The 25,406-nt window shown below is 45.3% G+C and overlaps 1 protein-coding gene across 2 annotated transcripts in view; it reads left to right on the forward strand.

Moving 5' to 3' along the window:
* Positions 1 to 25,406, forward strand: part of SEPTIN10 (septin 10) — a 379,629-nt gene that overhangs the window by 256,964 nt on the left and 97,259 nt on the right. For both annotated transcript variants that reach the window (XM_078658118.1, XM_078658119.1), the window contains one exon: positions 18,439 to 18,607. In XM_078658118.1, the coding sequence (XP_078514244.1) occupies positions 18,439 to 18,607 (169 nt within the window). The remainder of the gene's footprint in view (positions 1 to 18,438; positions 18,608 to 25,406) is intronic.

Consider the following 25,406-nt stretch of genomic DNA (forward strand, 5'->3'; position numbering starts at 1 on the left):
CGACGACGAAATCTGCCGTCTCAGTGTGGAAAAGTAAATTTTGCCATGTTCTGTGTCCCTACGTGTTCCCCATGTTATGTTATATGTGCACGATTAATATGCATATGTATTCCCCATGATCGATTAAAGACGCAATTACAGCTGTGTCCATCTCTAGTATGCCAGTTCCTAGTTTTCGTGAATACAACGAGCATCAGGCCTATGTAAAGTTATGTTGCCACGTTTTACAGTGTGCACGTTAAATTCATTGAAAAGTCTCCGTTTCTAGGCCTCAAAAGGGCCCGGACTCAGATTCAGCTCCTGTCTCCTGAACCCTCTCCGAGGAGCGATACAGCCCCCACCTGTATCCCTGACCCTTCACTTACTTCCTGCCTCACAGTGCCCGGCTCGGCCTGGCTCTGCCTGTCAGTCTGCCAAGAGTATGTTATGATTCTAGTTATCAGTCCAGCTCTCCTTCTCTGCATTCCTAAGCTACTGAATCGCATCAATAGTTTCAGTCATCGTCTAGCCTTTACGTCTCCATGTAAGAGAAATACTGTATTTATGGTCATTTAATATTCCTCAACACACACTACATGTAGAATAATGCATGCACCAGTCTTAGTGTCTGTTAGCCTTTACCCTGATAACTTTTGGATTCTATCAACATGTTCTCTAAACATCAGATACTAGATAGTGTTTAGGTACATGTCGCTCTGACTCTCCAGACTTTCGTCTCTTCTTCTAGCGCAGAAGTCATAGCCCCCAGCTTCTCCCTGGTAACACGTCATTGTCAGTTTGCGCGCACCACTAGGTTAGAGGTCCCGGCTCCTTAGGTAGCCCCCTCCATGTTTCCGCCCCATTTATGACATATTCCGTTACGTTTACATCACATGTCTATGTTCACGCCTCTTGTTACACCTACTTTCTGCCTTATCTTTCGCGACTGCTACAGGCCCTGCCCACTGCTACGCCTATTGTATTGAACATCATGTATTTTGTTTAACTATATATGCTTGTGCACGGTTATTAAAAGTGGCTAGCCATCCCAGATCTTGCCCGTGCAGGTTGTCCTGTTCCTGTCCTTTATGCTGTATTAAACCTGCAAACTCCTACTACCTCGAATCTTGACTCTTATTTATTGAGCTATCTGTTATTGTATATCCAGTCAAAAATAGAGGTATTATTTATTTATTTACCACATAATGGCGCCCGAATAGGGACTTGCCCTTTCCCCACGCGCCGGAGAAGCCACGCAAGCCCCCTGATCCTCTGCAGCCGTGACGGAACCATACCGTGCACGTGCAGATATTTCTGCTTCAAGTATCCCTCAGGCCCACGGAGGAGACGGAGGTTGCGGTCCAGCATCCAGACGAGGCGGTGGAGGAACACGGCGAGTCCCGACCAGAGCCCAAGCCGAGAGTCCAAGGTCCGAGGTATCCGGAGGCCCACCCGTAACAGAAGTTCGTCCGTCCGGCGTCGTAGCAGTCCAGTCCAGTCCGAGGCTTTCCGTTCTTGCTGCCCGGTGAGTACCATTGCTGGGGTAGTATCTAGACAGGGTCAATTGCATTGTCTCTGGTCCGTGGGTTTGGGTACGCAGATCCAACACGAAGTGTCCACTTAGGTGGATGCGGGTCCTGACGTGTCTCTTTATGAGACCGGTAAGTTTCGTACTGTTTTAGCAGTGCATCTAGTTTCTGTTCTAGTCCATTCTGTTCTCGAGAAATTCATGTATTCTGTTTTCAGTATTCCAGGTAGTGTTTTGTCCGAACTGTTATCCTAAATGTCATTCATGTATTTCAATGTCGTGGTATGAAAGTGGTGTTTCTTCAGTAATTATCGTGTTCATTGTGTATTGTATTGTGTCTAGACTCCAGCCCAGTCATGCCATTGTTTTCCAAGTTACGTCAGTTAAAAACTAGAAAAGGTCTGTTAGAAGAAGCAGTTCCTGTCCCGCCTAGGGACAGTCCAGGTCATTTTATGTATCAAAAGCATGGCATAAGTGCCATATTGTATCTAGATTTGTGGGTGGAGTACACCAAACAGTTAGAAGAAAAGTATAGATGGCCCGTATCGGGTACATGGGATGCCGAGTGCATCATGCGAGTAGAAGAAGCATTATGGAAAAAGAAAGCCAGACAGTCACAGAAAGATGCCATCGAGTTATGGCGCAAAGAATCTCATAAAAGAACCGAAAAAGAAATCAGAAAGTCAGAATTAAGTAGAGAATCCTTAGAAAAAGCCCAAGAAAAGGAACTAATCGAAATAGGTGAACGAGTTAAAACCGAACAGTCAGACAGGCAGAGAAATGCCCTTATTAAGGGTATGTACCCTCTTCTTGCCGAGGGCTTGCCAAAAGCAACCCCGGAAGCATCCAGTAATTTTCCGCCACCTTTAGTTCCGACCAAGCTACGTCACAAACCGACCGCAGCTGATATTTTTCTCTCGTCCTATTTGGACGACACAGTCCCAGAATATGCAAATCCTGTTCCGCCAGCTCCTGTAAATAATGTAAATCCTGCTCCTCCAGTCACCGGGGCACCTGTTGCAGTACCTGTTACGGTACCCCCGGTCCAGCCCGTAGTACAAATTCCCGCCACATCAGTCACTCTGCCAGCACGAAGAGTATCAGTCGACGATTCCAGTTTAGGGGTCGCGGGAGGAGGTCCTCCTGGTACCCCGCCGCCAAGTAGACGTCTAGGGGCAGTCGAGTTACATGAACGTGCGTTACAGCGTACGCCTAAATATAAGTCCATTGCAGAAATCAGGCGACTTCTTACTGAATGCTGTTATGATCCAGTCCCAGGCGAGGATAGTATGGTTATATATTCCGTACGTATAAGGCAGGTGTCCGAGTATTTGGTCACCCTACCGAATATGAAAGAAGATCTAGACAGAATGTATCGTTTCATTCGTACAGGACAAGATCCAGAAAGTATTGGTGAAGTCATGTCTCTCAGGAAATCTGAGATCCAGTTCATGTTATTAAAGTTTCTGATCAATTGTTTAATACGGGAACAAGATTCCCCGACTAAAGATCCGACCGAAATGAAAGTTCTGACAAGGTGGAGTGATAATATAGCCGAGGGTAAGCACAAGACCCTCAATAGTATAGAGAGTATGTACAAGAAAATACGTAAAGAAATAATAAGGTTACACGAACAACGCAAAGAAGCACAAGTAAGCGAGAAAGAAAATGACTCTTCTACTGAAGAGGTAGACGACGAGAATACCGCCAGAATAGCGTATGTAGGTAAATCTAGACTTCCAGACCGACATTTACGCCTAGAACACAAGAAAGTCTTTCATCTTCCAGCACCAGAACAAGGTTCTCTAGAACAAGTATTTCAAGCTACCGATCAAATTCTGAAATCACGAATCGGTTATAGTGAATTAAGTACTATGCATGAACAAGAACTAGCCCGATCAGCAGTCCGATGGATTACTGATTCTACCACTTTTCCAGACGAAATAGTGGCACAAATGTTTCTGAAACTGCCCCCAGCCGAGCAGCGACTGGTGGGTATGTATATGATCCAGCACCTCATTACATTGTATGAGGGTCAGCATTCTGATCCAGGTCCGTTACATGATGTCCTGAACGAGATACTCCAGTATAGATGGAAAGGTTTAGGTACCGATTTAATTAGTGTCATTCTAGAACAGCGCCACAAATATAGAACGTTTTTAAATCCGCATTTTGTTCATGTCTCACCTCCAGAAAGTAAACCGTTTTACATAGACAGGCAGCATCCGTTACGAGAAGTACACCCAGTTAGGACAGCGGGGGGTGAAATGCAACGAGTATTTGTTTACACCCCAGTTACAAAGATGGAACTCTTAGAAATGAAGAAGTTAATTCCCTGTCATGACAAAGATCCAGCAGGGTTCCACCGAGAATTAAAAGACATGCTCCGTATGGGAGAATACACGTATCCAGATATTATTAAAATGTTAAAAGTCCTGTTGCCCGCAGGGGTATACGAAAAACTCAAGGAAAAAGATTGGGAGGTGGGAGAGAAAAAGATCGATTGGACAGCTCTAGAAGCTGAAGATAAGATACGAGTACCAGGTACCGGTCTTGGAGACAAATGTAAAGAATTACCAGAATTATTAATACAAGTTTTACCTAGATTATTAGCCACTAAAAAGGAAGACTGGGATGCAATCTCAGCCTGTAAACAGAAACAAGACGAAGACACTAGTGATTTTTATTCTAGATTTGAGAAATGTTTTATAATAAACAGTGGTTTGAAGACGAGTAGTGAGTCATACCCTCATCTTTTTGTTACTAAACTAGTCGAGAATTCAAGTCCACAAGTTAAAAATAGAGTTTTGAAAGTCGAGAGTACCTGGCAAGCTAATACTCCGTCCCAAATGCTCCAGATGCTCCAGTATCACCAGAATAGAATCAGAGAAGAGCAAGAACACGAGAGAAGACGTATGAAAGACACGAAAATGAAAGTACTAGTTGCACAATCTGTTCCACAAGACAGTCAGAAGAGGGGTCCGAATCAAGCCAGTCATCCTGCAGCTCCCGTTAAAGGGACATGCAATTATTGTAAACAGCCAGGTCATTTTATAAACGAGTGTGCAGTTCTGAAACACAATATAGCCACTGGTAAAACTAAAGAAAGACCACGTCCGCCTAGACAAGAACAAGTTTCACAGACTTCTCAGCCACAGAATGCACAACAGACAGTTCCAGCACCGCAGCCTATCGCTGCAACTCAGCATGTTACACAGCAGATGTACCAGTATGCACAGACAGAGTATCCAGAGTATCAAGCGTATTCATGAAACAGCCTAGAGAGGGAGGTAGGCTTGCCTCTCATCGAGATTCCTGTAGATCAAGAAGGTCCTTATGTTCACAGTCAAGTATTAGGGAAAGACAGAAAGTTTTTGATTGATACAGGGGCAAGTAGGACGACTATTAGTCACGACGAGGTTCCAGGGGCTCCGCTCTCAGGCTCTAGAAATGTTTCCCTTGGATTTTCAGGAAAGCCAATTGTTAACGAGATTTCCAAACCAGTTACTCTAGAAGTAGGTCCATTGTCCCGAACTACTGATCTATTGCTTACGAAGTCCTGTCCAGAAAATTTGTTAGGTATTAAGACACTGAAAGAATTAGGTGCAGTTATTTGTTGTTCCCCAGAGGGAATACGTTTGTTTTTACGTGACTTCAAGGGTCACTATGTTTTACGAGATTTTGATCCGAGATTGTCTAATGTTCCGCAGCATCTATGGGCGCAAGGTCCAACTGATGTTGGTTTTATGCAAATCACACCCCATCGTGTGACTCTCAAGCAAGGTGTAGTGTTACCACGAATCAGACAGTACAGATTGCCACCTGAGGCTGTAGCAGCCTTATCCAAAATTATTGACGAGCTCATTGCTCAAGGAGTAGTTGTAGAAACTGACTCCAATGTATGTAATTCTCCTATCATTCCAGTCATGAAACGTACTGATCCAAATGCACCTCCAGTATATCGATTAGTGATTGACCTTCGAGAACTTAATAAATGTATCATTCCCCAGTATCCAGTAGTCCCAGATATCTCATCTCTATTGACAGCTATTGATTCTGAGGCAATATTTTTCACAGTCATAGACCTCAAAAACGCATTTTTCAGTGTTCCAATTCATCCAGACAGCCAGTACCTTTTCGGTTTTTGTTTAAATGGAAGGAGCTATAAATTCACACGAGCTCCTCAAGGTTTCACAGAAAGTCCTAGCATTTACAGTCAAGCACTTAAGAGACAACTAGACAATATTCACATGCCAACTGACACTGCCCTGCTCCAATATGTCGATGATCTACTGATCACAGCCCGTTCTGAACGTGCTTGCGAGCGAGCATCACTTACAGTCCTGTATTTCCTAGCCGAGATGGGGCACAAGGTGTCCCCTTCAAAGCTTCAATTCTGTGTCCAGCAAGTGATCTACTTAGGCCACTTGCTGTCCAAGTGGGGTAGGCAGTTGACACCTGACCGTATCCAGTTAATAGCGAGTCTTCCTCAGCCCAAGACCCAGAAGGAGGTACGTGCTTTTATCGGCCTTACTTCCTATTGCAGACAATGGATTCCTCAGTATGCATTTCTAGCTAAACCACTGATACAGTTAACGACACAGGAGGCAGCCGTATCGACTGTTCTCCCTTGTACATCTGAACATACACTTAGTTTTAATGAGTTAAAGAAAGCTTTATGCCAAGCACCTGTTCTAGCTACACCGAACTACAGTAAGCCTTTCACACTTTTTGTCACAGAACGTGATGGTACTGCATTATCTGTTCTCACACAAGATCAAGCCGGACAATACAAGCCCTGTGCTTATTTTTCGAGCACATTAGATCCAGTAGCCCAGGCTCTGCCTGCGTGCCTCAAGTCAGTTGCAGCCACAGCACTAGCTATCAGACAAAGTGATTCCATAGTATTAGGACATTCCTTGACAGTACAAGTTCCACACTCCGTGGAAGTTCTTTTAAATCGAACACAGACTCAGCACTTGACTATTGCACGATTGACAGGTTATGAACTGACACTGTTCCAGCCACACATAGAAATCAGACGCTGCAACGTTCTAAATCCTGCTACACTGTTACCGTCAGTTACTTCAAATCCTGCCACACATGACTGTGTGGAAGTTGTTAACACTATGACTAAGCCAAGACAAGATCTGACAGATATTCCATTACCAAATCCCGACCTGACACTTTATGTGGATGGTTCATGTATGAGAACAAGTACAGGAGAACTAGTAGCCGCGTATGCAGTGACTACTGATACTGAAGTTATAGAGACACACCGTATTGACACCCTGTCTGCTCAAGCAGCAGAGCTAGTCGCTCTGACACAAGCCTGCATACGTGCCAAGAACCTGAAAGTTAATATTTACACAGATTCACGCTACGCATTCGGAGTCGTACACGACTTCGGAGTGCTCTGGCAGGAGAGAGGTTTCATGACTTCTCATGGAACCAAGATTCAGCATGGTCTCCTTATTCAAGCTCTGTTAGATGCAATACATTTACCAACAGCTATCGCTATCATGAAATGCAAAGCACATACGAAAGTTACTGACATTATTTCCCAAGGTAATGATCTAGCAGATCGAACAGCCAAGCTTACAGCACAGACACCAGACATACCAGTTAACAAGACACCGACATCCACTCTAGAACCGACTACTTGTATGACAGTTAAGGACCCTACTCAAGATGTCATAGACATCCAGTCACATGCTACTCCTGAAGAAATTAAGAAATGGTCCGAACAAGGAGGGGTCCAGACAGATCAGGGATGGGTGACGAAGGGAAAAGCCATATGGTTTCTCCCCGACTCAATGGTTCAAGTCATTATTAATACCGCACATAGTCCAGCACACTTAGGAGAAAAAGCCATGTTAGACAGTATCCAGAACATTTGGTTTAACAAGCATTTACGAGCTGCAGCCAAGCAGAAAGTCCGTACTTGTATGATATGTTGTCAATTCAATCCAGGTAAAAGTGTCCCGGTGGAACAAGGTGGATTCCAGCCCCCTGACCACCCTTTTGAAGTCCTCCAGATGGATTATATTCAGATGGAGCGATGTCGAGGTTTCAAGTATGTCCTTGTAGTTGTATGCACTTTGTCCAGGTGGACAGAAGCATATCCAGTCCCAGATTACACAGCCGCGACCACTGCCAAGCAGCTGGTTCGTGAATTCTTCCCCCGTTATGGACTCCCTAGGGTCGTGTATTCTGATAACGGCCAGCCATTCTCATCTGAACTCATGAAGCATGTTTCCCTTTTGTTAGGGTACCAGTGGAAGTTCCATTGTGTACGCCATCCAGAAGCAGCCGGTCTCGTAGAGAGACATAATCAAACCTTGAAAATCCGTATTGCCAAAGTCTGTCAAGAAAAAGGTGTAGACTGGTTAGTTGCCTTGCCAGTCGCCCTATTTTATATGCGCATGGTCGCACACTCCAGATCAGGTCTGTCCCCTTATGAGGTCGTATTCGGCCGCCCCCCGAACGTGTGGGGTACACCTAGACCCCGAAGTATTAGATGTTTCCAGTAATATGCTGACAGATTACCTAGCTTCCTTGATGTCTGCCCTACACTCTTGTCGTTCACAGGTTGCCGCCGCATTTCCAGACAATACCGAGGTGAAACCGCATGAAATTGTTCCAGGAAGCTTGGTTCTCGTCCGGAATTTTGATCGTTCAAGTCCGCTGGAGCCTCGCTGGAAGGAGCCGAAGTTAGTCCTCCTAACCACCCGTACTGCCGTCAAGTTGGAAGGCAGGAAGGGGTGGGTGCATCTGTCGCATGTTAAGAAATTTCACGGACTGAGACCTAAACAGCTCAAAGACACTTCTACAGACACTTTTAAGTCCGAACATTTGCCTATTATCAAGGACTGTCCCGCAATTGACTTTGCCTCAAATCCTCCCCTGTTAGAGAAAACTCCGCAGCAGGAGTATAAACTGAAGCTTCGGTCTAGTAAAATAAGTCAGCCAGTTTAATTGTCTAAGTCCCCCTGGGTGAAACGGTTAGACAGGTATCTGACATGTATGAGATAGACCCCCATAGTGAGAGAGTTAGTCAAAACTCTATCCGATGTATCGTTTTTCTAAGTTTTATATTGTTTTTGAGTTTAATGCTTACCTGTACAAGTTATGCATTTCATTTATGTTTTCCAATTTCTCATGTAAATAAGTATTCTAATGCTACAGTAGAGCACACGTTTAGTGATCTGCCTCCTCACGAACTATCCTATCGTCTTGCTATGCGCAACAATACATTTATCCGTATGTTACATTATTCACACCAGACCAGCAATGCCACTAATTGTTGGGTGTGTGGTCGACTCCCCCCTTTCCAGACACCTAAGGGAGTTCTGCCACTCTTTCCTTATCCGTTTTCACATAATGGTTCGTGTGGAGCATGGTCCACGTTAACGTCATCCTCAACTGATATGTCCCTTCTGAACAGTACATGTTTTCCAGACAAGCAAGGTCTTCCCCACAGAACAGGGTTAGATCTAGAAAATGAAGTTTATAATTTGGGTAATTATTCTTCGAATTTCATGGTCCTGAATGTTCAGTCTGATCCTACTCCAGACTTACCTGCTATTTCAGTATTACCAGTCAAAGGCGAATTATGTGTCAGAAATAATGGTTCCGTACATGTAGGACATAGTGATTGTACTACTATTGTCAAGTATAGTGACAGTGGGAAATCTATTTTCAAAGCTTCACGTCATTCTTATTTTGTTTGTGGTCAGACCGCATATGTTCGTCTGCCCCTCGATTGGGAGGGAACCTGTTACATTGCCTTCCTACTGCCACCAGTTTTCCTAGCCCCGTCTGATTATCATAGAAACACACATCTAGTACACATTAGACATAGAAGGGAGATCGAGTCCCCGATTGTCGATCAAACTGAAACTGCTCTAGAACAGTATACAGATTTCAATAAAGGATTCTTTTTCTTTATAGGACCTATCCAGAATAGTAAGTTAATACGTAGATTAACCAGAACCCTTGAAGCAGTAGTGAATGAGACTGCCTCTGCTCTAGGTAACTTAACCGAAGAGCAATCTGCTATGAGATTTGTCGTGCTCCAAAATCGTCTCGTTCTTGACGTCATACTGGCCGATAGAGGAGGAGCATGTAGAGTCATCGGATCTAGTTGCTGCATTTTCATTCCTAATAACGCGCCGTCTGTTTATTCAGCTATAACCAGACTTCATAAAATTGCCCATCAGTTACACCAGAATCCAGGCACCTGGACATGGTCCGGTTGGTTTTGGAGTATAATTTCTGCCTGGGGATGGAAAGTATTGTCATTTCTAGGTATTGCAGTAGCGATCATATTCAGTTGCTGCCTCTGTATACAATGTGGCCCTGCGATTTGCGGCATTTGTGCTACATCCTGTATTCCAAGTCCTAGTCCTAAGTCCCGTTCCAAGACAATTCGAGACGAGCAAATGATACTGTATGAAATGGTAGATGGTATCATGAATATTGATGTTTCCTGATGGAAACGTAGTGACAAGGAGGGAATGTGGAAAAGTAAATTTTGCCATGTTCTGTGTCCCTACGTGTACCCCATGTTATGTTATATGTGCACGATTAATATGCATATGTATTCCCCATGATCGATTAAAGACGCAATTACAGCTGTGTCCATCTCTAGTATGCCAGTTCCTAGTTTTCGTGAATACAACGAGCATCAGGCCTATGTAAAGTTATGTTGCCACGTTTTACAGTGTGCACGTTAAATTCATTGAAAAGTCTCAGTTTCTAGGCCTCAAAAGGGCCCGGACTCAGATTAAGCTCCTGTCTCCTGAACCCTCTCCGAGGAGCGATACAGCCCCCACCTGTATCCCTGACCCTTCACTTACTTCCTGCCTCACAGTGCCCGGCTCTGCCTGGCTCTGCCTGTCAGTCTGCCAAGAGTATGTTATGATTCTAGTTATCAGTCCAGCTCTCCTTCTCTGCATTCCTAAGCTACTGAATCGCATCAATAGTTTCAGTCATCGTCTAGCCTTTACGTCTCCATGTAAGAGAAATACTGTATTTATGGTCATTTAATATTCCTCAACACACACTACATGTAGAATAATGCATGCACCAGTCTTAGTGTCTGTTAGCCTTTACCCTGATAACTTTTGGATTCTATCAACATGTTCTCTAAACATCAGATACTAGATAGTGTTTAGGTACATGTCGCTCTGACTCTCCAGACTTTCGTCTCTTCTTCTAGCGCAGAAGTCATAGCCCCCAGCTTCTCCCTGGTAACACGTCATTGTCAGTTTGCGCGCACCACTAGGTTAGAGGTCCCGGCTCCTTAGGTAGCCCCCTCCATGTTTCCGCCCCATTTATGACATATTCCGTTACGTTTACATCACATGTCTATGTTCACGCCTCTTGTTACACCTACTTTCTGCCTTATCTTTCGCGACTGCTACAGGCCCTGCCCACTGCTACGCCTATTGTATTGAACATCATGTATTTTGTTTAACTATATATGCTTGTGCACGGTTATTAAAAGTGGCTAGCCATCCCAGATCTTGCCCGTGCAGGTTGTCCTGTTCCTGTCCTTTATGCTGTATTAAACCTGCAAACTCCTACTACCCCGAATCTTGACTCTTATTTATTGAGCTATCTGTTATTGTATATCCAGTCAAAAATAGAGGTATTATTTATTTATTTACCACATCAGGATCATCGACGACGACTGTGAGGACGACGTTTGCTTCTGGATCGTCGACGACTGTCTCGTCGACGTCATCTTCGTCGAGGAAGGTAACACTTAGTTTCAAGACTGTACCATCTGTCATTCCGATTGCATCGTCGTCGACGAAGAAGCCTCCCCCGTCGACGACCAAGTCATCGTCGACGAAGGGTGTGAAGAAATCACACTCGTCGACAGCCTCGTCGACAGCCTCGTCGACGGCCCCGTCGACGACTGCACTGTCGACGACTGCACCGTCGACTACCTCCTCGTCGACGACCGCCCCGTCGACAACTGCTCCGTCGACGAAAAAGAAGTCATCTTTGTCGTCGACGAAGGCAACGTCGACGGCATTACCATCGACCATACCGGATTCTGCCAGTGTGGCTCCATCGGCGACTTTTTCTACGTTTGCCTCTCTGCCATTGTTGCCATTGTCGTCCACTGGATCTGCCGCTGTTGAATCTCTTCACCAACGCCGCAAGGTGCCTGTGGACCAGATTTCCATCACCAGTGATCCACAGCCTCCCTCGCCCTTGTTTGCCACAGACTCGGAGCAGGACTCAGAAGAAGATGTACACGAGTCTTTTAGAGCAGCACGTAGTCCATCTGATTTGGTCATCAAGTGCCAAGATTATAGTAACGATGATGAGGATCAATATTTCCAACAGGAAACTACGCCGGTTCAAGTTCCTACGGCGATGTTACCCTTGTCGCTCATCTCTAATCTCCAACATATGTTGGACGACTATAATAGACGTTTTCCGTCATCTCCACAAGTGCCTACAGCCCCTTCTATTCTGCTGCCGGTTACTGTGCCGGCTCCTCTGGCACCTCTACCTACTTCTGCTCCTCAAGTTCAACATCTGTTCGGATACACACGACTGTGTATGCCGACTAAGAGGATGAGGGTTCTCCAGACCGCGAAGATGGTGAGGTTCGAGATGAAGATGATGACGATATGGCGGAGTGGGATAACTACCAAGTTCAAACACCGTCACCATCTCCGGTCACACCAGGGGATTGTACTCCTGTAGATATTGCGAGTTTCCATCAGCTGATGGATAGGGCAGCCCAACGCTTCAAGTTGCCTAGAGTCCAGAGAGAGGAGGTTTGTTTTCTCTATGATTTTAAAAATCAGCCATTCAAACAAGTCCGTACTGTACCCATTATTGACTTTATCTGGGCTGAAGGAGTAAAATTGATGCAGACCCCAAATACACTTCAGGCTCAGATGCCCAAGTTGGAAAAGAAATACAAAGCACCTGTCGGTACTCCAGCGTGCCTCATTGGACAACCAAAACCCGATTCAGTGGTTACACAAGCAGCTCAGCGTCGTTCGCGGAATCCTGCGTCTGCTGTTACTGCCCCACCAGATCGCGAAGGTCGTCGCATGGATTCTATAGGCCGCAAGTTTTCCACGATGGCTTCCACCACAGTGAGAGCGGCCAATGCTTTGGCCATTTTGGGGAGTTACGACCGCCAGATGTGGGCAGACATGACAGCTTAAGTGGCCTTGATTCCAGATGCTTCAAAGGCGGAGGCTTTGCAACATCTCCAAGAAGGAGAGAGAACATCGGAGGAGATAATTGATTGTGCCGTTGACATCGCCTGTACTGGTTTCCGGCAACTCCCTGGAGCGGCTGTTCTACGCAGGCAGGGTTGGTTGCGTTCTACATCTTTCTGACAAGAGGTGCAGGCAAAGATCCTGGATATGCCATATGACGGCGAGTCTTTGGAGCTCATGTTGATGAAGCGTTACAGTCCATCAAAAAAGACACTGACACTGCTTGCTCTCTAGGAACTTTACAGGTTCGGAAACAGCCCTTTCGGAGTGCACGTGGACGCGGCACCTCGTCTACTTTTCGAGGAGGAAACCATCAATACCGTTCCTACAACCAAGGCAACCAACGCTATTCTAACACCCAGCAGCAGTCTTCCCGACGGCAGTCTCCTAAAACCTATAGAGGGAGATCTTCTTACAGAGGATCTGCTCCCAAGCGACAATGACTTGCCTTTACTCCAAAAAGTTGGAGGTCGAATCTCCCTGTTCTGTTCTCAATGGTCCTCCATCACCTCGGACCGTTGGGTTCTGGACATCGTAGAGAAAGGCCATGCTCTGGAGTTCATCAAACTTCCTCCGCCCACTCCACCTTCCGGCCCGCCACCAGCACACATCAGGGAACTATTACATCAAGTTCGCCTTATGATACGGAAGGGTGCTGTCGAAGTGGTACCCAAGTCTCAAAAGGGAAAGGGATTTTATTCCCGTTTTTTCCTTGTCGTAAAGAAGACGCTGGATTGGCGGCCGATATTGGATTTACGAGCACTCAACAAATATCTCAAGTGCCAATCCTTCCGCATGTTAACGCTGGTGGAGATCTTACGACTACTCTCAATGGGGGATTTCATGGCAACTATCGACCTACAGGACGCCTACTTCCATGTTCCTATTCTCCCGCGACATCGGAAGTATTTACGTTTCCGCGTGGGACGGAAGGATTTCCAGTTCAGAGTACTGCCTTTCAGTCTACGTTCAGCCCCTCGCGTCTTTACGAAGGTGTTGGCTCCTGTGGTAGCTTATCTACGTCTTCAGGGTGTACAGATTTTTCCTTACCTGGACGACTGTCTCCTAAAATCACAGTCTCGTACACAGCTGCTTCAGGACACTCTCCTTTGTCAGGAGGTGTTTCGCTCCCTCGGTCTATCCATCAACATGGCCAAGTCCCAATTGCATCCAGCAACCTGCAAGAACTTTTTAGGGGCCACGTTAAATACGACTCTTGCAAAAGCATTTGTGTCTCAGGAGCGACAACAAAAGATTCTTCAATTGGTGTCTCTTTTGCGGACAAGACAGTCCGTTTCAGTCCGACTATTAAAATCATTTCTAGGAATGGCGTCATCGTGCATTGCATTGATCCCAAATTGCAGACTACGGACACGTCCCATTCAAGAGGAACTGGATGGATGGACAGTGGCGTCAGGTCACCGGTTCCTTCAACGACATAGTCTGTGTCACCACCCGCATGAGAGCGGCCCTCAAATGGTGGGCGCGGCCATCCAATCTTTCGACAGGGTCGTGGTTCCTTTCCATCACTCCGGAACTTACTCTGACGACGGACGCCTCGTTGGAAGGATGGGGCGCTCATCTTCAAGGCCTGTCCATAAAGGGCAAGTGGACTTTGCCTCAGAGAGCCTGGCACATCAACAGGCTGGAGCTGATGGCCATTTTTCTGGCACTCAAGTCCGTGCTTATTCAGACGGACAACACAACCAGCATGCATTATATAAACAAGCAGGGTGGAACAAAGTCAATCTTGTCGCATCTGGCGCAGTCGATCTGGGACTGGGCTCTAAGTCACCAAGTCACTCTCACTGCAGTCCATCTACCAGGAGTTTCCAACATCCTAGCGGATTTCCTCAGCAGGTCCACGTCATCGACCCACGAGTGGGAGTTGCACCAACAATCACTCAAGCTGATTTTTCGGAGATGGGGGCATCCACCGCTGGATCTCTTTGCCACACCACAGAACCGGAAATGCCCATCTTATGCAAGCTGGCATCCCCACCGAGGGTCACAGGGCAATGCCCTTTTGATGAATTGGTGCAATCTGTTTGCTTACGATTTTCCTCAAATCCCTCTCGTGCCTCGGGTATTGTGGAAAATGCGGAGACAGCCTTGCCACATTCTTCTGATCGCCCCCAGATGGCCTCGTCCGGTGTGGTTTTCAGAGCTACTTCTTCTATCCCAGTACGAGCCCATCCGTCTTCATCCTCGCGTGGACCTTCTCACGATGGACAAGGGTCAGATTTGCCATCCAGACCCCTCCTCTCTGAATTTGTCAGCTTGGAACCTGAGCACCTTGAATTTGCTCACCTATCCATCCCGCCAGACTGTAGGGACATTCTCGCTCAGGCCAGAGCTCCATCAACTGTTAAAACCTATAAACTTAAATGGAAGAGATTCTGCCATTGGTGCGCAGCTGCTGGGGTCCATCCCATTCATTCCACGCCTGCGCAGCTCCTTCCATTCTTTTGCAACTTGCTCAGTCTGGACTCTCGCATTCAACTTTGAGAGTTTTTCTGGCGGCAATTTCCCGCTTCCTCCAGGATGGCGTCACTTCACTCTGTTCTTCCAGGATAATACGCCAATTTTTCAAAGGATTATTTTGCAAATTCCCACCGATTCGGCGCCCTCCTCCTACTTGGCACCTTAACATCGTGTTGTCACAACTTATGAAAGCACCTTTCGAACCTATACACAAGGCAGACTTGAAGTTGGAAGGTTGCTCTTCTCCTTGCGCTGACATCTTCTCGTCGCGTAAGTGATATCCATGCCTTCACTATAAATCCTCCATTTCTGCAGTTTCAACCTGACTGTGTAGTGCTTCGTACTAATCCCACCTTCCTGCCTAAGGTGCCTTAAGATTTCCACATCAACGAACCTCTTTTCTTGAAGACTTTCTTTGCTAATCCACAGTCTCCAGCGGAGCAGCGTTTGCACTCCTTGGACATTAAAAGATGCTTGAAGTTTTACATCAGCAGAACAGCCCCTTTTCGCAAAGCTGATCAACTGTTCATAGCTTATGGACGTTTCCACAAAGGGCGTCCAGTAACCAAACCTACAGTTGCTCGTTGGGTTTCCTCGGCCATCGCTTTCTGCCATCAACAGGCAGGCAAGCCTCTACAGTCTTCAGTGAGGGCCCATTCTACCAGGGCCATGTCGGCTTCAACTGCCCTGTTCGCCGGTGTGCCGCTGCATCAGATCTGCAGAGCAGCCACGTGGTCAAGCAGGCACACGTTTACAAAACACTACTGCCTGGGTGCCATCAACGAAGCAGACACTGCAGTGGGACAGGCTGTGCATCGCAATCTTTTTCAATAAGGTGAGCCTCTGTCTTCCCTCCTCCAATATGGTTTTCCTTATTACTGTATGTCTTGCATGACTATATACATATTTGGTCTTATAAGTCTGTGCATGTGTATCATGACTGGGAAGTTTTCTTCGGATATTACTGCTTTCTATTCTATATTCAAGCATGTGAATCGATGAAAGACACCCTAATACTGGAGAAGAACAATTGTTACTTACCTGTAAACAGGTGGTTCTCCAGTATTGGTGTCTTTCATAGATTCACATGCGACCCGCCCTCCTCCCCTCAGAGGCTCTCTTCTCCTCATAGACTCTGTGGTCACTCTTGTGCTACGAAAATCTGAGGTGCTGAGATCTCAGGAGAAGGTTCTGGAGGGCTGCTGGCGCCTGATTGGCTACAGTTTGGACCAACATAATGACAGGAATAGGCTACAAGTGTTTTTTCTCTATTCATGTATTCCTATGAGGAATTATGTCCAGGCATTTACTGCCTGTTTTCTAATGTGTATTTCATCTGTTATGTTTTACATATACATATTATTAGTATGTTATTGCTATTTTATTTACCGTGGGAGTCCCACTCCGACGACGGGGAATATTCAAGCATGTGAATCTATGAAAGACACCAATACTGGAGAACCACCTGTTTACAGGTAAGTAACAATTGTTCTTCCTTGTCTTCACAACCCTCTCTTGGGGTGTCATGTCTTAATATTCTTACCTGTAGACCACCAGCTCAAACATTATCAAATTTGTTCAGGGAACATATGTGCATGAGTGACTGTCCCCCTAGCCTCCACAGTTCTTACTATCAGCCTATCATCAGTACTTCTTTTTTACATCTAGTTAGAAAACAACTATCGGCTAAATGCTCTCTCTCACTGTAAAAATTAATATTTTAATGTGCTCATTTTTACAGAAATCAAACATTCTGTTTAGTTTAGGCAGAAATCTAAGACGGTAAATTAGATCTCAGTTGCTGTCTGCTAAGCCTCCTGGTCAACGGAGGTTGTTGCATATGCCTACCAGGTGAAGGACCTCCTGCCAAAATGAGAAATCCCAAGATGCCTGGTGAGGATTGTTTCGACAAAAGTGCTCCAAACTATATATTTGACATTAAAAGTAAGCAAACAAATAGAATTCAGTTTATATATTTCCTTATAAAGCATACTTCTCCATAAATCCTCTGGCTCTACAAAGCATTTCATGGGAAAGGGGAGATTGAAAGACCTAAATATATAAATAAAATATATCCCCAACCTGCCTAAATCTTCTCATCACTACTCCTCCAGGGGATTGTTTCCTTTCTAAAGGACAACTGCTACGGATTCCATTCTGTCGGCTCCCCTCACTGGGGTAAGTTTTCCATCCACATACAAACCTTGAGCAGTTGATCTCCTACTGACAATAATAACATTACCCTTTCTTTTTTCACACATACCGTGCCCGGCTGGGTCCCATGTGAGTAACCCGTCCATTTTATCACTCAGGTACAGGCCTTCTCCAGTGTAAGCTATATCTCCCATTAGTTGTTCTTACACTCACACTTACGCCATCCTTCTTTTTCTTCATTCATAGATGTCCCTACATCAATAGATCCTGAAGAGACCCCTTATTGTCACAGGGGTCGAAACGCCCTCTACAGCCTTTCAAAGCGAACCATTTTTACAGCCCCTATGATTGTATAAGGAGGCTGCTTACTTCACTTATCGATTCATGGTCGTCTTTACCTTATGTTGCAAACACTTCTTTTGTTTGTCACAATATGTCACTATTGCTGTAGTTTCCATTTTTTCACTGGGGACACTCTCTCACTGTGTACAAATTCTTTGTTTTTGTTACTGTTTGTAAATACCAAACATTTAGTAGTCTATGGTTACTTCTCCTTTGGATATCGACTTAACCACTTTCTATTGCAATTGCGCGCATAATTACCGATATTACCATGTTAGTCCACAGGAACCACTGTTTTTGTCTATCCACCGGATGCAGGGCAGCAGTCCGGGCCACAGCTCTGGTAAAGGTACTAATAGCCTAATTGCTGTTAACTGCAGGGCCAATAAACTTAATTGCTTATTGGTTTGGGCAATAACTCTTTTATTGACCCTCCACATCTTTGTTGTCTCCAATGGAGCTTCAAACATTCCGATTCTGCTTAATACTGTAGATTCAATTTTTGCTCCTGTGTTAAATATTTTTTGTATTAAATATCGTACAGATATTGTTGCACAGAATGCATTATATTTCTAGGACTTCTATCCAATTTTACACTGGACTATTTAAAACCTAATGCATTTCATTGATATACACGTAGATCATGTAATCCTTGAATTTGGTTATTTACATTATTATTTTTCTGAATAGTGGAAAATGAGAATCACTGTGATTTTGTAAAGCTTCGGGAGATGCTTATTAGTACTAATATGGAAGACCTGAGAGAACAGACCCACGTGAGGCATTATGAGCTATACAGGCGCTTCAAATTAGAAGAGATGGGATTTAGCGACATTGGTCCTGGAGACAAACCAGTCAGGTAAGGCTCTTGTATCACTTTTTTCATTATTGTTTTTGCACTTTAGTCAGTAAGGCCATCACAGAATTAAAGCAGAACTATCCTCCCCCCAGACCCCATCGGATGGAAGACCTTGTAGACCATGCAGCTACCGCTCCAGCTGCCACCACCCCTTGGCACCCTCCGCCCACACCCACTTCTCCTGAACTTCCCTTTTGCAGCCTCACTCGTGCCGTTCCCCTTCAATACTCCTCTCTACATGCAACCCCTCTATTTTCCCCATCTCCTCGTTTGACAAAGAAGATTTACGCACAGTACCAATGAATGGGTTAACTGGGACCAACACACTCTAACCCTCACTTGGCAAATTTCATGAGGTTGTAATATATGTATTCAGATGCTCACTCTAAGGTATTGTGCAACCTGAACTTCATGTCTCTATGAATATTTCCAATTTTACTTGAACCAATTGTCTTAATTGTTTATCCTCTCTTGTTCTTTAATAGTACAATGCAGTTGTTTGTTCTTCCCACACCTACAAAACCTCAATAAAAATTATTTTGCAAAAAAAGGAATTGAGGCAGAACTATATAAAATTGATTGTTCACTAAATACACTTTTTTTTTTATCCAGTACAGTCCATAACATTTCTATGGAGCCAAAATCGGGATCTGGGTGCTGCACATGAATTACCAAAAGTTGAACTAATGAAAAAGCCAGATTGTATTCTCTTTTTAAAGTAGGCAATGCCTTACTGACATCATCTCATAGACTGTATCATAATAATTAAGCCCATTGTGCTTATTACAGCAATCTTAGGGTTCTGCTTTAGACACAAGCAGCAAACCTAACTGTCTCATTTTCAAGATCCCCCCCCCCCTCTGCAGAATTCTAAAACATTACTAATGCCCACCACTTTCCACAGTAATTGCAGGCTTTTTAGTGTGAGACTGACTTGTTCACGGTAACCATCATTTTCTACTGCACTAGACACTTGATTCTGTATGCGTGGATAATTGTTGAAAAATTTCTTTGGGGCACTTGTAAACATGGCAGTAATTCAACTGCAAACCAATACATTTTCTTTCTATGGCAGCACTCTTTTTACTTTTAAGAACGGTCGCAGTTTATTTAAAATGTAAGAAAGTGGCCGCCTGTACTAGTCGTACAAGTCACCTACCCTTCCGATATCAACCTTTTTCATAGCACAATGCCTAGGGAGCTAACAGCCTTAGACACCGATGACATAGGTGATTCTGATTGGAACACTATTTAACCCTTACTTGGGGATCACTGAACTGGAGCCCACCAATATCCACTTGGTCTTGCCTGTCTTTTGTGGCATCCACCTCTTTGCATTCACCATTCTACAACCCTCAAGATCATATTAAAATCAGTGATGTCATCTTGAACATTTCCACTAAGTTGCTTTATGATGTCATCTGACAGACTGTTCATAAACCAGCCCCTTCTGCTTTCAGCATTTTACCATCTAATGTTCCTATGTGATAGCAGGGACCCACCAGCAATCCTAAATCTGCCAATCTTAGTGTTCTTCTTTAGACTCCCTTTAATGGGTGAATAGAGAGCACTAGGACGGCGTAATACCAAACAGGTGATTGGAGAATACTTAACCATATAAGGCATACCATACACAATGTGCGAAAAGGCGAACATAGTCAGACCTAGTTAATGACCAAATTGCTCTGAATTAATACTTTAGATAGTGATGCTTGGACAAGTACCATTAGCACAATTTGAATTGTACTCTGCCAAATTATATTTGGAAACTAGTTTGCCCTGAAGAAGTCATTAATTTATCAACCACATTTTGGCTAGTACTTTTTCTAGGTACTTGGATAGAAATGGGCCCAAGAAGAGTGTAGCTATAGTTTCTTTAAAAGCAGCTTGAGCCAAGCATATTTCAAACAAACTGGAAATTTCCATTAAGAAATGGAAGTATTTACAATCTTAGGAATGACATCTCGGACATTTTGCACATTCCTTCTGTAAGGAAAAGAGGCAAAGCTCACTTGGGCAGTGAGTGGGGATCACTGATGCTTTACCATTCCTGTACTGCTTACTCTATCTAAGCTGCATCCCCTGGTTTCCTGCCTTTAATATTTCTAATAATTTGAGGTAATTGCCTGTAGCTGCCACACATTCTCTATTTGCCTTCCAAACAGCCTACCAATATTCCTGTCTTATTATATTAACAGTTCTCCAGTATTAGGGGTGTCTTTCATAGATTCACATGCCTGAATCATTCCCCGTCGTCGGAGTGGGAGTCCCACAGTACATAAAAAAGCAATAATATGCTATAAATACATAGTAAATACCAATAAAAAACAAACCAGGAAGTAAAGTAGCCAAAGCTACAGTAGAAAAAACTTCCACACCTATGACTATCCTCGTCATTTTGTATAGTCCAAAATACAGCCAATCAGGCGCCAGCACCCACCAGAAGGTTCTCCCCAGAGGCTCAGGCTCTCAGATTTTCTACCGCACGTCGTGTGAAGGGAGTCTCCCTGAGCTCTGCTCAGTTTTCTTCCATTTCTTCCTTTTGGATCTTTTCTTCAAGGATGTCTACAAAGAAATCTCTGTTTAGAGCCTGTGATTCTTGTGGTAAGCTTCGGCTTTTTAAAGAGGACCCCCAAAAGAAATGTATTTATTGCCTGTACCCAGATCACCAAGTCAAGGACTGTAAGATCTGCAGGACTTTTCCTCAGAAAACTCTCAGACAGAGAGGGTCGGTTGCTTTTGTGGCTACAAAAGCTTAAGGATTCTGATAATCCTGTGTCTGAGGTTGGCAGTTTAGCCTCTGGTTCCACTTCAGCGTCTAGAAAGATGCCTGCGTCTGAGGTATGGCCATCTCCTGGAGCTAAGGTTGCTAAAAAAATCAACCTTCTAAGGGATTTGACAAGCCTTCCACCTCTAAGGTTAATCCCACAGGCAAGGATATGGAGGACTCTTTTGCACCTCAAAAACGGTCCACCACAAGATTGCCTCAGGCAGTTGGCAAAATTTCACCTCAGATTTTTTCTTTATCGTCGACGACGCCATCTTCTGTCTCATCGTCGACGAAGACCTCCGTCGACTTTACATCTACGTTGACGGTGATATTCTCATCTCACAAGCCTCAGATGATCATGTCGACGGCAGCTTCTTCACCAACTATGGTCTATGTATCCGTTAGACTTCTATCGTCGACGACTCCTCTGAAAGCTCTACCATCGACGAAGAAGATACCGTCAACGGGCTCGTCGGCGAGCTCCGCACCGTCGGCGAAGTTGCCACCGTCGACTAAGGCGTCGACGAAGCCGATACCGTCGATGACGATCCTACCGTCGACGAAGCCCAATCCGTCGACTGCCGTACAGTCGACGAAGCCTGTTCCGTCGACGAAGCCTGTTCCGTCGACGAAGCCTGTACTGTCGACGAAGTCCGTACCGTCGACGAAGTCCGTACCGTCGACGAAGTCCGTACCGTCGACGAAGTCCGTACCGTCGACGAAGTCCGTCCGTGCCGTCGACGAAGCCTGTTTCGTCGACGAAGCCTGTTTCGTCGACGACGGAACCAATAATGTCTGCCTCATCGGCAACGTGGACGCACCGTCGACGCCGCAATTGTCATCTTGCACTACGTTGCAAGTCTGGTCACCGTCTACGGTGTTCTTGACACCAAAACAGTTTTTAGTTCAAAGGCGTGAACCAGCTTTCCAGCTCTCACCCCTACATATTTCACCTCAAAGATCGTCGTCGCAGGTTCCGGACCAGATTTTAGACTCTTGACAGTGAGGATGAAGTGGTTCAAAGGACATTCGGTGCAGCCACTAGTCCTTCTGAGTTAAATATAAAATATCAAGAAGAAGAAGAACAGAAGTATATACAATCACCTGTACGTATGCGTCTCCTGTAGACAGAGTCCCTGTCTCGCAAGTGCCAGTTGCTTTACTTACCAACTTACAATATATGTTGGTTTGATTATTATAGAAGGTTTCCGCCATCTGAAGAGCCTTTGCCAGTTTCTCAACCAGCAAATCCTTCTTCACCTCCACCACACGATCAGCCTGTGGATGAAGATGATCAAAGAGAAGGAGAGGTACAGGATGAGTCGGAGTGGGATGAATACCAGGTGCAAACTCCTTCTCCTTCACCTCAAACTGTCTAAATTTCACCGCCGGTGGACGTGGGCAGTTTCCACCTTTTAGTGGAGCGTGCTACTAAACGCTTTCATATTAATATGGAACACATGGAACAAGACTGTTTTCTATATGATTTTAAAGACCACCCCAGAAAACAGATCAAGTCTATTCCCATCATCGACTTTATTTGGCAAGAAGGGATTAAGGTCATGGCAACCCCGGCGTCCATTCCTCCAGTCCTGCCACGGATGGAGAAAAAGTACAGGGCACCGGACAAATCACCTGCGTGCCTTATTGGACAGCCTAAGCTTGACTCTGTAATTGTCCAAGCAGCACAAAAGAGGGCTAGAAATCTTTCTTTTCCATTTACAGCTCCGCCGGACAGAGATGGCAAACGCCTAGATTCTATTGGGAAGCGGGTCTCCACCATGGCGGCTACGACTGTTCGAGCGACTAATTCATTGGCCATCTTGGGAAGATATGACCGACAGATGTGGTCCGACATCGCACCGTTCATTGACCTCCTTCCTGAGCCTTCCAAGGCTGAGGCGCTGAAGATCCTACAAGAAGGCCAAAGAATCTCAGAAGAGATTATTGATTTAGCAGTTGATGTCGCCTCAACTGGCTTTCGACAACTAGCGGGTGCTGCGGTCCTCCGTAGGCAGGGGTGGCTACGTTCCACTAACTTCAGACAAGAGGTCCAGAATAAGGTATTGGACATGCTATATGATGGTGAATATCTCTTTGGCCCCCAAGTGGAGGAATCCTTGCAGATGATTAAAAAGGATACGCAAACAGCGAAATCCTTAGGCAGCCTTCAATTCCGCAAGCCGCCCTTTCGAGGAGCGAGAGGACGGGGATCGTCCTCCAACAGAGGTGGATATAACCAGCAATCCTCCTACAGACCGGGCAATCAGCGCTTTCACACTCGGCGCTACCAATCTTATGGCCAGAGAAAGTCTACTTATACCCAAAACAGGGGAAAGACAAATTACCGTGGAAAGGATAAGCGTCAATGAGACATTTCCCCTGCCACCACCACAGCCCCACTCTCGAGAAAAAATTGGAGGACGAATATCAAAATTTTACTCAAATTGGCTGTCGATAACGTCAGACAAATGGGTCCTGGAGATCGTGGCCAGGGGCCATGCCCTAGAATTCGAGAAATTTCCTCCAAATGTCCCACCGAAAGGACCACCTCCAGCTCACCTGAAGGAGTTGTTTTCCCAAATCAAATTGATGATTCAAAAAGTAGCGATCGAGAGCGTACCTCAGAAAATGAGGGGCATGGGGTTTTACTCCAGATTTTTCAGAATAAAGAAGAAAACCGGAGAGTGGCGCCCGATCCTAGATCTTCGCGCTCTAAACAAGCATTTAAAGAAGTTAACGCTTCAGGAAATATTACATCTTTTGGCAGCGGGAGATTTCATGGTCACCTTAGATCTCCAAGATGCATATTTCCATATCCCCATTCTACCTCGCCACAGGAAATTCCTGTGCTTCAGGGTGGCTGGCAGGGATTACCAATTCAAGGTCCTACCTTTCGGACTACGGTCAGCGCCAAGAGTATTTACGAAAGTTTTGGCCCCGGTGGCGGCACACCTCCGGCTGGAGGGAATTCACATTTTCCCATATTTAGACGACTGCCTTATAAAGGCCAGTTCTCGAGAGGTTGCACATTATCATCTACAACAGTGTCTACACCTGTTTCAGTCTCTGGGTCTGTCCGTCAACCTCGACAAATCCCAAATGAAACCTTCTCAAAGACGAGCTTTCTTAGGAGCAACATTTTGACACCCAAAAGCTCCAAGTCTTTGTCTCGGAGGAAAGGCAAATGAAGATCAAACACATGGCGCAGAATCTGCTATCAAGAAGATTAGTTTCAAATCGACTGTACAAGTCTTTTCTGGGGATGATATCTTCTTGTATCCCATTATTACCTAACTGCCGCCTCAGGATGAGACCGCTTCAGGAGGAACTGAGCCTACAGTGGCTACAGGTCTCCGAAGATCTCATCAGGATTACACCGCTCATACGGAATTTTCTCCTCTGGTGGACACAAAAGCGACATCTCCAGAAGGGGTGCGCATTCCTTCAAGAAGCACTAAGCCTTACCATCACTACAGATGCGTCTCTAGAGGGCTGGGGAGAGCATCTTCAAGGCCTCACAATCAGTGGCAAGTAGACTGCTCAACAAGGGCGGTGGCACATCAACCGTCTGGAACTGAGAGCCATTTCTCTTGCACTCAAGGCATTTTGTGCAATCATTCAGGATGCCAATGTGTTGGTGAGAACAGACAACACAACAAGCATGCACTATGTCAAAAAGCAGGGAGGAACACGATCACTTCTCCTGTCCCAAGAAGCACAAGACCTATGGGCATGGGCTTTAAAGCACAACCTAAATCTTCAAGCAGTGCATGTTCCAGGAACAGAGAACGTCCTGGCAGACGCACTCGGCAGGACGACGGTTTCCACTCACAAGTGGGAACTGCATCAGCAGGCAGTGGAGCGCATCTTTCACCTGTGGGGTCGACCAAACCTAGACCTATTTGCAACAAAGACCAACAGCAAATGCCAATTCTTCGCAAGCTAAATACAAATGGGACACATTCATGCCCCAGCCAAATGCACAGCTTAGTGCCGTCCTTGCGACATTCAAAAGTCTGTCAGTTA

This window comes from Lissotriton helveticus, chromosome 8 (genome assembly GCF_964261635.1).
Source record: "Lissotriton helveticus chromosome 8, aLisHel1.1, whole genome shotgun sequence".
NCBI lineage: Eukaryota > Metazoa > Chordata > Amphibia > Caudata > Salamandridae > Lissotriton > Lissotriton helveticus.